We start from the raw sequence: 13,576 nt of genomic DNA, 5'->3' as shown, positions 1-13,576 counted from the left end.
TGTTTGTCAAGATAAAGAAGCATTCTACTCGTGGAAGTTACTAAGGACCAATGTCTGGAAAGTCTCTTTTCAAAAAATGTGAATTTGAAACGCATAAGTGCAAAAACAATATCAATTATATGAAAGTAATATTTTGTTCTTATTATTGATTGAAAATGAGAAAAATTATTGAATAGAAAGACTGCCTTAGCTTGTTGCAGGGAAGCAACATGTATTAATATATATATGCAGTTATGGATTGTTTTGTTTATACATAATTTATTATTATAATCGTTTTTATTGCTGAACAATTTATATAAATTAATTTAATTAAAGCAAGACAAAATTTCGCTTGATTGATACAGTACTTTTGTTGTGACACATTATATACAGATTTTTTCATTTTGGGCGTAAACTGTAGCAATCATGATGATTCACGTTTGCATATTTTAATATATATACTGTTATTTAATATAGTTAATTTATGAGTAGTTATCTGTACAGTGATTGTCTTATATATATTAAAAGTTTAAAATTATAATATATACTTTATTTAAATCTTTATCACCTAAATTACCATGTCATCCTTGTGTAACATTATAATGATGTAAGGAGGCTTTTATAAACATTCACATGGTCCTTTAAATGAAATACCAACCATAACTTAGTTTTTTTTTTTTTTTTTTTTTTTTTTGGGATTAAAAGTACCAACCATTCTTGAAAATAGTGGGAACCATCAAATCAAATATTTAATAAATTCATGAATAAGGACTATCGATTTAGAGGAATAATTCATTGACACAATATATGCGTTTTTCTTGCAAAAGAGAAAAAAAAAAAAAAGTACTCGTATAAGTACTTTTAATTCATTTAAGGACGGTAATACCAATTCATACAATCTTTAATTATTAAAAGTGAAACAATACAAATAGTGGACGAAAAATATTTGGAAATATTTGATTTAGCCTAAACTAATTGGAAAAAAAAAAAAAGAAAAAAAAAAAAGAAAAAATCAAAGAGACCAACTTGCACGAATACTTCCAAAAGGAGCTTCTAGGACTGTGTATATAAGGAACCTGTTATATCTCCCCCTAACCTAGCAACAAATCATAGTTGCAGTGTCACATACACACATAAAAACACAAAACAAACAGTGTGTCATAATATAGCCATGGATAATCTCATAGAAGCTCTTCAACCTCCTTTACCCATGGCGTTTCTATTTATTGCCCCTTTACTATTTTTGTTGGGTCTAGTCTTTATGAGGAGAAAGAAGCCTTTTCCACCGGGACCGAAGGGTTTACCCATAATCGGAAACATGTCGATGATGGATCAGTTAACACACAGAGGACTGGCCAAACTCGCTAAGCAATACGGCGGTCTCTTCCACCTCAAAATGGGTTACGTGCACATGTTCGCTGTTTCGTCACCTGACGTGGCACGTGAGGTTCTTCAGGTTCAGGACAGCATTTTCTCTAACCGTCCCGCCACCATAGCCATCAGCTACCTCACCTACGACCGAGCGGACATGGCTTTCGCTCACTACGGTCCCTTTTGGCGCCAGATGCGCAAGCTCTGCGTCATGAAGCTCTTCAGCCGCAAACGTGCCGAGTCTTGGGACTCCGTCCGCGACGAGGTCGATAAGACTGTCGGCATCGTCGCCGCCAATACCGGCACGGCGGTGAACGTCGGAGAGTTGGTTTTTGCCCTTACGAGGGATATTATCTACAGAGCGGCTTTCGGCACCAGCACTCAAGAAGGACAGGACGAGTTCATAAGCATACTGCAGGAATTTTCAAAGCTTTTCGGAGCTTTTAATATCGCTGACTTTATTCCTTGGCTTGGTTGGGTCGACCCGCAGGGACTCAATAACAGACTCGCGAAAGCTCGCGCGTCGCTGGACGGATTTATCGATAGGATCATCGACGACCACATACAAAAGAAGGCGAACAAGAATGGCCCCGACGATGTGGACACTGACATGGTGGATGAGTTATTAGCTTTTTACAGTGACGAAGCCAAAGTTAAAGAATCTGAGGATTTACAAAACTCAATCACACTCACCAGAGATAATATCAAAGCCATCATCATGGTATGTCCACCTAAATTTTCAATATTTGTTGATATAATTTCGTGTACCTATTATATCCACTTTTTAACGCTTTTAAGATTCAAAATTTGATAATTCGATCCAAAAATTAAAGAGAAAGTTATCACGTGTACATGTGAGAGATAATGTTAAGGTTATTGCACCTACCACTCCAAACTTTTTAGAGTTAAGTCACTAATTTAACAATTTTATAAATTGAAGTGGACATATTCCATCAATTATATATATAATTTATTGGTTTACTAATTTAACAATGTTATAAGTTAAAGTAGATATTTGTGATCAATTATATATAATTTATTGATTTTGATAGATTATATGATCTAATTATATGTAATATACCAGCTAATATAATTATAATTGATAGATTATATGTAATTGACTGGGAATTAGCAAAATTATTTATATTGAACTTGAATTGTGATCTAAATTTAATTTAATTGGAATTTATTTATTTGGAATTGTAGGATGTAATGTTCGGTGGGACAGAGACAGTGGCATCAGCAATAGAGTGGACAATGGCGGAGTTAATGAGAAGCCCAGAAGACCTAAAGAAGGTCCAACAAGAGCTCGCCGAAGTGGTTGGTCTTGATCGGCGGATCGAAGAGAGCGACTTCGAGAAACTGACTTATCTCAAATGCGTATTCAAAGAGACGCTTAGACTCCACCCACCGATTCCTCTTCTCCTCCACGAGACCTCCGAGGACTCCGAGATCGCCGGCTACTACATTCCCAAGAAATCGCGCGTCATGATCAACGCGTGGGCGATTGGGAGGGATCACAATTCCTGGGAAGATGCTGACACGTTCAGGCCTTCCAGGTTTCTCAAAGAAGGCGTGCCCGATTTCAAAGGGAGCAATTTCGAGTTCATTCCTTTCGGGTCGGGTCGGAGGTCTTGTCCGGGTATGCAATTGGGCCTCTTCGCGCTGGAATTGGCCGTCAGCCATCTTCTTCACTGTTTTTCGTGGGAATTACCCGATGGGATGAAACCGAGTGAGCTCGATATGAACGATGTCTTCGGACTCACCGCTCCAAGAGCGAGTCGACTCATTGCCGTACCGAGCAAACGCGTGTTGTGTCCTCTCTGAGCCCCAAAAAAAAAAAAAAAATTTAAAAAAACAAACACGTTGGAGCGAGGAAGGAAATTAAGTTGTATTTGGAGTCTCTCTTCTATATGTTTGCAGATGCAACGTGCGGCCACAGGTGAAATCTGAATGGGTTTTTCTTTTTATTTTTCTTTTTGCTTTCTTTTTTTAAATATTAAATATTTGGGAAGAACCAGAAAAAAATAACTGAAAAAAAAAAATTGATAAAAACGAGGGAATATTGTTTCTCTTTCTTTGTGGATAAAAGCTTTTTCACTTGGTTCATGTGGAAATTGCATGTATTATTATTTCTCTTTTTTTTTTTTTATTTAAATACACTTGAAATAAAAAGGTTTACACGTTATTATTTTTAAAAATGTTTAGGTGAAAAGATAAATAAACATTTACCTACCTTGGAGTTGAATTTTTTTTGTTTTTGGGTCAAGATTGATTAATGAAAAAGACAATTTAAAGTGAGAGAATTTGAGGGGACACGTTATTGTGGATTGTATTGAATATATCACACAAGATAATTCCAACACTTGAAAATACAATTAGAAGCCGACGTATAAAGAAAAAGATAAAAAGAAAAGCATACAACTCGAATTCGAAAGTCATACGATTTTGAATGTTACACGGTTATCATATATAATGGAAGTCGGTTGCATGCATTGTTTGTTTATTCATCTACCTGGCTTCTTTTTCCTTTTTCTAATAAAAGATTGAAGTGTTTAAATTTCCCACCTTCAATATATAATATGACTTCCCACATTTGCCCTTGTCATGAGTTCCCAAATTTACATGATAACGTTTTGAGGGCATTTTAGTCCTTCAATTTGTTTTCTAATATTAAACCTGAATAAATTTTCAATTATTGTCTTAAAAAAAAAAAAAAAGGGTCTTTACCTTCGTCATTTGATATTGCAAAAGTGATGAAAAATTAAATATAACTAACGTCTCACAAACTGCCCCTAATTTGTCTATCTCATCCATATAATATAATTGGATGCTCGTTTCTTACATTTATATCCCCTTTGCTTAGCTTTGATATGAAATTCAATTTGTACCAGAAAAATACAGCCAGATCGTCAATGGACATCATTTGTTGTGGAATTAATTATATAGTGAATAATTTTGTTTTTTGGTGAATATAATGAATGGTTTTTGTTGGGCTAATAACTCATTTATTAGTATTTACTTCCAAAAAAAGGAAAAAAAAACTCATTTAGTACTAGCAACTGTTATCTAACACCAACCAACTACCCCTTTTGAATCTTTCCCAAAAAAAAAAAAAAAAAAACTACACCTTTTGGATTTGATTCTGCAAATTTGGTACAGCTTTTCGTTTTAAATTTTTTTTTTTATCATTATAATAATAATTATCTCCAACCCATGTTTTGCATCCATCACTTCCAAAATATAAATGCTACGTCAATCTCACTTAATTTGCCATTTTGAAATGATTGTTACTGTTTACACATAAATACAAATAAATAGGAGAGAGCCAGATAAAACCCAAAATGTGGCAAACAAAGCCAGATAGCCTAGTGTTTCACCAAAAATCAAAAAGCCAGATAGATGGCCCAGCTATTAGGTAATGCGCTGTCGTTTATCAAAAGTGACGGGCTGCTAATGTATTGCTTATGTTTTCTTGGGTAAAATTAATATGTTATTTAAGCTGCTGGGTTCGTATCCACTTAAATTTGAACATGTGTCTGAGATTGTAGTAGGTGGTGTAAGGACATTTGAGAAGGACACGAGGCCTTCCTTTCGTATTCTTTCCATTATTTAATAATGGTAAAGGATGGTGAAGACTTTTTGGGTTATTATAAGCTCGAATTATCTATCCAATATATATTACACCCTTTTATAATATGTTTCTTCAATTTTCAGCTTCATGGAACATGGACGATATTGGTTAATTCAATACCATCTTATTGAATCGGTCGTTTTTATTTATTTATTTTTATTTATTATTATTGTTTGGGGAATAATTCCCCACTTAATCAATTAAGATCCAGTATCTGTGTTTAATTAATTAATTTATCTTCTCCGATGGAGTGGAAGACAATCAAATTTGTAGGATTTAATCAATGTTATTTAATTATAATCGTTTATTTAGGATTCCAAAAAAAAAAAAAAATTCATTCGGTGGACTTTTGGAACTAACTTATAGATGCATGGGGAAGTGGCTTATGCGTAAAAAGATATATATATGAAAGGTTTATGCGTAAAAAGAGTCTCAGGCAAGGTTTAGTCTTAATGTTGCTGGGTGCTTTTACCTGTTCTTATGGTCCTGGAGAGAGTAATAAAGCTGCTCACGAGTTAGCTCAACGCTCTTTGTCACCGTCTAGTTTTGAGTCCTGGACAGAAGTGCCACCTGTGTGGTTATTTTCTATTATTCAGGATGATGCTTGTAATAGTTCAGTTATTTCTTAATTAAATGTCTCCTTTTTCTTTAAAAGAAAAACAAAGTAATTCATAAAATAGCATTAAGAGATATATAAAACTTACTATTGAAGGTGGTAGTTTGAAAAAAATTACAATGCTTCGAGACTAATAGAAATTCGGCCGTGGTAGTTCAATGGAAAAAAGCCAATTCACATTGTGACTTTGAGAATTGAGGTTAAGTCTTAATAAGCCCATTAATGATCCTACACTATTAATCCGGTGTGGCGTATGCTTTTGATTTGATGTTTATAACACTGACATGAGGTATTTATAAAGTCAAAAAAAAGATTATGGCAACAGATAAATATAATTAAAATATTAACATGTTACAGAAATATAGATAGATATTGATGTCAATGAAAATTATTAAAAATGAAAATTATTAAAAATGAAAAAAATTATAAATAATTGATAATAAAATAATAGATATTGGCATCAATAATAAATTTACCAATCAGCATTGACAAGTATAATATTTCTTTAATATTTTTGTAAAAATTTATGTTTTTTAATCTAATTGATAATTATAGACATTATGATAACTACTAATAAATTTAATATTTTTATCCGTATTAATATGAAACATGAAAAAATATTTGAGAATTGAGATTTAAATTTTAATAAATTTTATTATTATTTTAAATAATTCTATTTCACAATATAGTTTTTTTAGCCAAAAAAAAAACAAAAAGTATAAAAATATCAACAAAAATGCAAATAATATCATGCATATTTGTGTTTTTTTTGGGGATAAAAATCATGGAAATTTGTGTTAGAAAAAGAAGATGGAGGATATTTGCATTTATGACCTGTGGCTCTGAGGTTGGTGTGGGCCTTCTTTACATAAAGAAGGTTGGGTGTCGGCCGATGGAGGGAAATCAGAATCTTCGAAATGTTATATTTCTACAAGGTCCCCACCCGCGTTTTCATGGATACAGTTTTCCACATGGGATTCTCTCTTAAATTTTCAATTACTCCCCCAACTATTCAGGATTCACAACTCTTTCATATTATTGGATGACATGTGGAATACTTTCCATGTCAAATAATTCTCTCCTTTCTCTCGCCACCGGCTACCGGCTCTTCTCTTTCTTTTTCTTCTCCTTCTCTCTTGCTCCAAAAAACCAAAGTCGAACCAGATCTTCAATCTTTCAACAATGGCAAAATAGAACCACTCAAATCATTCGTTCACAAAATAGCAAAATAGAATAATAGACAAATGAACCCAAAATGGGAAACCAAAAAAAAAAAAAAACAAAATTGAAATTGGAAAATCTCCAATGATGAACTCATCCTCTGGGTTTAAATGACTATTAAATTTGGGATTTTTTTTTTTTTTTGGTGGTTAAAGTCATGGTTAATCCGAGCAATAAAAGACCACCTTTAATAATGATGAACAAATATATGCCAAAAGTTGTTGATGAGAGATGGGTTTAGATTTTGGAGCAATCTGTAGAAGAGAAAGAATAACAAAGAGCATTATTTGAAATTTTTGTTGATGAATGGAGTTAATCCTTTGACATTTCTGGTTTTTGGATTAAAGGAAGTTGGTGGTGGTATCATATTTTGGTCTGTCACAGATTCATCCGGTGCTTCAAGAGAAGAAGGGAAGGAGAAGAAAGAGGAGAGAGAAAGTGCCGGCTTTCGAAAGAGAGGAGAGAGAGAGAGAGAGAGAGAGAGAGAGAGAGGACTGATGTGTTATATGACGTGTAAAGTCAACCATATAGCATCATATGATACGAAGCAGTTGTGAATCCCGAGTACTCCGGGAGCACTTGAAATTTTTCCCTTGGGGATATATTTTGCCACGGTAAAAGGCTGTACATTGATTTATTTATTTATTTTTTGTTTTTTGTTTTTTAAAGGCTATATAGTTGGATATGTGTGTTATATCACATGTGTACGTGTTTGTCGGAAAAAATCATATAGCTTTTAATCATCAATTTATATATAATAAAAAATAATTAATATGATTTTAAAATATTGATGTGATTTAATTATAGAATAATTATGTAAAAATAAATGGTTTAAAGACTATTTAATTTTATCTTGTATTAACCAAAGCAAATGGCATTTTGTCGCTTATAACTTTTATATTTGGATTAGAATTCTGAACTTTTTTAATAATCAGTTAATAATTTTTAGCCACCATTTGGTAACATTTATATTTTATATTTCGAACTTCATTTTGTTTTTGTTTTTGTTTTTTTATTTTTTCCATCTCCAAAAGATACAGGAGCAGAGGAGTTTATAATAACCCTTTTTATTGTGCCTAAGCGCGTTAACCTTTTGGCCCTCTTGGCCATTTTGGCCCTTTCGGTGCGTAAAAAGAGTTCCAAAATGTTAAGAAAATTTGTTTTGAATAAGTAACAAGTGAATATATGTTCTTTGATATTAAAGAAATATTAAAATGATTTATAAATGGTGGTTATGGGGTTTTGTTTTCTTTGTATTTTGTGGCTGGATAGCCTTGATCGGCACTTCTACATTCCATGTCGGGATTTCCTTTGTACACATTTAAGAACATTTCTAAGTAACTTTTTAAATTTATCATTTTTTTATATTAAAGAGTTAAATTTAAAAAACAAAAAGCTTTAAAGGTTTTTTTTTTAAATTATTAATATAAAAATGGGATTTAGTTCTCCAAAATAAAGAGTTAAATTTATTATTTATTTAATATTATATTAATTTAATTTAATACAGAATATTTTAATACTATTATTATAATATTTAATAGATAATTTATATAAAAAAAATAGATTAAAATAAAATGGGAATTAGAGAAAATTTTAAAAATTTATTATTTAATCTAAAAGATAATTTTTATTATGAAAAATATATTATTTTATTTTAATTTTTTTTTTTTAAGATGTTCAAATAAACTACAAATTCAAAATTTCATTAAAACTGCTATCAGAAAAATTAATGGATTGTTAGAGATCAAAATTTGACAAGATAGAAAAATTGCTCTGGATTTAATGTAAATGGTAAAAGCGCAGATTGAGCAGTTTAATTCTTTCATATACTATTTCCGTAGGGAAGAATTTAATAAGGGCGGGCCCCGCAGATCCAACATATAATCTTTTTGTATGGAGTCCATATCTACCAATTGACTTTCCTGTTTTGTTTGCTTTCACTCATAAAACAAGAAGGAAAAGAAATGGGCAGAAAAAGGACCATTTCATCGGTGTCAAAAACACGCCGAAAGATGAAAAGGATAACTTCAGTAATTGAAGGGTTCGAACAATGGGAATGAATTTGGGATAACTTATAATTAAAAAAAAAAAAAAAAAACACGCCGAGAGTGGGCTGCTATCCCATCTAAACGTAGCCCACTCACTTTACTGCGTTTCTGGTGGGTCCAATTCCCCAATACCATGGAGGGTGGAATCATATTGCATTGTTAATCCAATTATTGTAAAAAACACGAGCACGAACAATTTGTTTTTTCTTTTATGAAATTATTGATTCGAACAGTAAACAGGAAAATATACAAGACAAAGTTTTACCCATAAATGCTAAAATTAATATGGACCACGTTACTGAAGAAGATATCTAGTATATATATATATATATATATATATAAATCAAATAGTTCATATTCTTCCCTTATCTTCCTGCACTTGGAAACCAAGAGCTTATTACATGCAAATTACAACATAGACATCGATTTGAGTGAAACTGATGTTCTAACTAAAATCTTGTCGCTGCGCTGGAGTTACTTTATTCATTCCATACTTGCATCAGAATCAGTGTGATTGAACCATGAAGTTTTTAATAGAGTTAACAAACCATTTGATAGACAAATGGAACTGTCAATTTATAAACCAGACTTCATTCTGCAGTTTTCCATTTCCTTTTTGCAACAATTAAAACTTGTACTATTTATAATGTTCAGTGAAACTACCAATACAAAGAAAAATTCCCAAATTTACCTTAAAAAAAAAATAAAAATTCCTGTTTCATTAATATATCCGAAATAGGAAAAACTTTCCACCAAAAGAAGAAATGCTATACTATTTAAGATCCTGTCCGACCATGTCTCAAGATGTCAGAGGTTGGAACCATCATATTTTCGATGATCATGCTGTCTTCCCTTCACACGCTTCATATCCCGGAGTAGTTTTCATCAAATTTCATTTCTTAGACCTTAATTAGACTTTTTGAGTATAACATCGCTTAAAGTGATTTTGATCTTTTGGAAATATTTTTGTGTGAATAACTTATTTTTTGGAAACATTCTTATCTGAATAACTTATTATTGTGATACAACTATACAACCATTAAAAATGGCCACTTGCTAAATCATATTAGCTCAGTAATAATGTTTGTTTTTTAACATTTACATCAATACATTTCTATTTCATATTGGGAATATCTTTTAACATATTATAATTATAGTTTAAAGTTATATAAAGAGATAATAATTAATTTTTTTAATAAAAAAGAAAATTATTAATTTGACCCAAAAAAAAAAAAAAGCAAAACATTTGCAAACACATGAATAAAGTTCAACAAATCTTTAGCACTAATTTGCGAAAACGTTGTGCATAAACAATCTTTAGCACAAATTTTATGACTGCCGCATCACTATCATCGGTCTTAAACAATCAACAATTTACAAATTGACTTAAAATTTCATTGTTGAAGACCTAAAAATTTCAGATTTAGCATAATGAAGGGACAAATCTAGACAGCTAAATAGAAAACAAAAGCAAGGAAATTAGGCGAATTGGCGTTTCATAATAACAGCCAAACCGGAGTCGGACGGTTGGGCTATGACACGTCACCTTTACCACCCTTATGAATATTGATTTTACCGACGAAAACGGATCTTATTTAATTTTGAAGCACTGTACCTTTATTCAATGGCCAACATGTGGCCTCATTCACTGATGACAATTTAAGAGTCAACCACTGCGGTATCTTTACTATTTACTTATGTTTCCTTGTCCTCTTTTCACTTTTGATATTTTAGCAACATTCTCAAGTCTTTGTCCACTTTATTATTATTATTATTCACAATCTTCAACAATAGAATTAGCTTAGATTATGATGGCTATCATAAAATATTAATAACTAAAAATTATTATATATGTAACATTAAATTTAAAAAAATTCAAATAAAGAGTAAATGAATAAAATTTCCATGAATCATATATACAATATATTATAAAATTTTAGTAGAACAAATTAACTATGTAAAAAATCATTACAAACTTTAAGATTCTCAGTCAATGTCATTACATTGCAAAAGGCTTCGCCACATGCATCGGCGGCCATGAGTTTTAGAGCCATCCCTCCTGTACAACATTTTTCCCACGGTTTTATTTATTTATAGATTGGTTTTATTTATTTATAGATGCCAATCCGATCTTTTGGAGAAAACTTTTGTTTTTTTTTCTTCTTTTATATAATATATAGATAGATAAAGCGGTATCACATACTTTATAATCAAATAACTTAATAATTTTATTATAAGATCTATATAAAAATTTTGATATTTTGCATAATTTATACTGTAATGGTACAAAATAACAATTAACATGATATGAACCTTTATGTTTTATGTTCCAATTTTATTTATTTATTTTTTAAAGTTTATTTAGTTTTTTAAAGTACACTGATCGAGAACTAAAAAAAGATGTTACTAGTCTAAAGAAATGAACAATCAGAGGCCACTTGCACATGCACAGATAGTTCCAAAAGGATTAAAAATGTGGATAGATATACATATATATATATATATATATACATATATATGATTAAGCAAACTGAAATATCTCTCCCCCAACCCCAACAACAACAAGATTTGCGGTAATTTCATGGACCGCAGGGATTGAAATGTAGACTTGTCGAGGCTCGTGAGTAGCTGGACAAGTTCATTGATAAGATTATTAACGAGCACATGCCAAACAAGAGAACAACGGCTCAGCTAACAATGGTCAATATGAGAGTGAGACTGATATGGTGGACGATTTACTGGCTTTTTATAGTGAAGAACGTAAAGTAAAGGAATCTGATATTCAAGACTTGCAAAACTCCATCACACTCACTAGGGATAACATCAAAGCCATTATCATGGCAAGCCTACTCCCACACCCTATTCATTTGTTAATAATAGTCATTATTACTTTTTGTTTTTCGTGTTTTGTTTTTTTTTTAATTTTTCTTAAGCTTTTGGGTGTCTGATCCATGAACATTGGTGTTAGAAAACAACCAAAAGAGAGAGAGAGAGAGAGAGAGGGAGAGAGAGAGAGAGAGTGAATGAAAGAAAGAAAGAAACAGAGACTACAACAATGACACAGGGTTGAGGCGTTATAGTTTGATTGGATTTTATAAACAATTTAATTAATTAACAATATTTTGAGTTTTGACAAGCATTCAATCGGCTCACCTCCATCCACGTGCCTACTCCCATGATCTGGCTGTTAAGCGGCATGTTCTATAGCTTTTTAAAATGTATTTAATTAAATTACATTTACATCCGTTTTTTATTTTTTGGATATTTCAAAAATATTTTTATGCTTTCAAAATGATAAAAATAAATTATATACCTGTGATTATCTAGCTTTATTTTTTTTGGAATGTCTATTTTGCACCTATACGAAAATCTGTAAATATCTCTTGCATTTTATTTAATTGATTTTATATCAAAATGAAAATGCGATGATCTATGTCTTGAAGCTTCAAAATATGTCTGCAAAAGAACCGATATGATAAAATGAACATGAACGATTTTTATGTAAAATAAAAAAAAGTAAATATTAATACATCAAAATTGGATTAATAGGCGAGCAAATTATAATGGAATGTATGTAATTGCTGTAGGACGTCATATTATGTAATTACTGTAGGACGTCATGTTTGGTGGGACAGAAAGGGTGGCATCGGCCATAGAATGGATAATGTCGGAGCTTATGAACAGACCACAAGACCTAAATATGGTCCAAAAGGAGCTAATCGAAGTAGTCGGCCTTAACCATCGACTTGTAGAGAAAGACTTGGAGAATCCAACTTACGTTGAAGAGACGCTCAGATTGCATCCACCAATTCCTTTGCTTTCCCACGAGAGCTCCGTGGACGATGAGATCGCCGGTTACTTCATTCCCAAGGAATCGCGCGTGGTGATCAACATCACGCGCGGGCTATTGGTAGGGACTCCAACTTCTGCGATGATGCAGAGACTTTCAAGCCCTCTTATGTTTCTCCAAGAAGGTGTGCCCGATTTCAAAGGGAGCAACTTCGAGTACATATCGTTGTACTTGCCCCTGTATGCAACTGGGGCTTTTCACACTGGAATTGGCGGTGGGGCATCTGCTTCACTGTTTTACATGGAAGTTGCTGGACGGAATGAAACCAAGCGAGTGAGCTTGACATGGACGATTTGTTCGGACTCACCGCTCCCAAGGCAAAACGGCTGTTGCCTTACCCAGTAAACCAGTGTTGTGTTCTCTCCCTGAGAAAATGGTGCAATGAGGGAGGAATTATGGCTAATCAAGACCTACAGGGCACTCTGCTTGCAATCGGTATCTTTGTTTTCGTTTTAGGTATCGAATATCAAGGAAGAACTAGAAAAAATTACTGAAAAAATGATATAAATAAAAAAAAATTTTAAAAAAGTGAAATTATCTTTTTTTGGGCTTTTGTAGAGATTTATTATTTTATATTTTATTTTCTCTTTTTTTAATTATGTTTTAATTCGAAGAGAGGTACTACACTTTTTTTTTTTTTTTTTAATTAAAAAAAAATAGTTGATAGTTTTTTCCTGCCAAAAAGTTGATAGTTCGTTGTACTTGCATGAGAAAATAAATATAGATGAAAAGAAAAACATCACGAGGACAACTTAAATTCGTCTGTCATGCAACATAGGCAAAGATATTGGAATGTTTGTATGTAAAATATAAATGAAATTTTATATAATAAAACTTCACAAGGACAACTTTTAATT

At 32.0% G+C, this 13,576-nt stretch overlaps 1 protein-coding gene and 1 pseudogene across 1 annotated transcript; both read left to right on the top strand.

Moving 5' to 3' along the window:
• Nucleotides 1-1,062: 1,062 nt before the first annotated feature.
• Nucleotides 1,063-3,551, top strand: LOC107424406 (cytochrome P450 84A1). The gene is made up of 2 exons (XM_048479405.2): nucleotides 1,063-2,071; nucleotides 2,557-3,551. The coding sequence occupies exons 1-2, from the start codon at nucleotides 1,151-1,153 to the stop codon at nucleotides 3,175-3,177; spliced, it is 1,542 nt and encodes a 513-aa protein (XP_048335362.1). The 5' UTR covers nucleotides 1,063-1,150; the 3' UTR covers nucleotides 3,178-3,551.
• Nucleotides 3,552-11,288: 7,737 nt separating this feature from the next.
• LOC107424360 (cytochrome P450 84A1-like) lies at nucleotides 11,289-13,565 on the top strand (annotated as a pseudogene).
• The last annotated feature ends 11 nt before the right edge of the window (nucleotides 13,566-13,576 follow it).

Source organism: Ziziphus jujuba, chromosome 7 (genome assembly GCF_031755915.1).
Source record: "Ziziphus jujuba cultivar Dongzao chromosome 7, ASM3175591v1".
Taxonomy (NCBI): domain Eukaryota; kingdom Viridiplantae; phylum Streptophyta; class Magnoliopsida; order Rosales; family Rhamnaceae; genus Ziziphus; species Ziziphus jujuba.
This window is presented reverse-complemented; position numbering and strand designations above follow the sequence as displayed.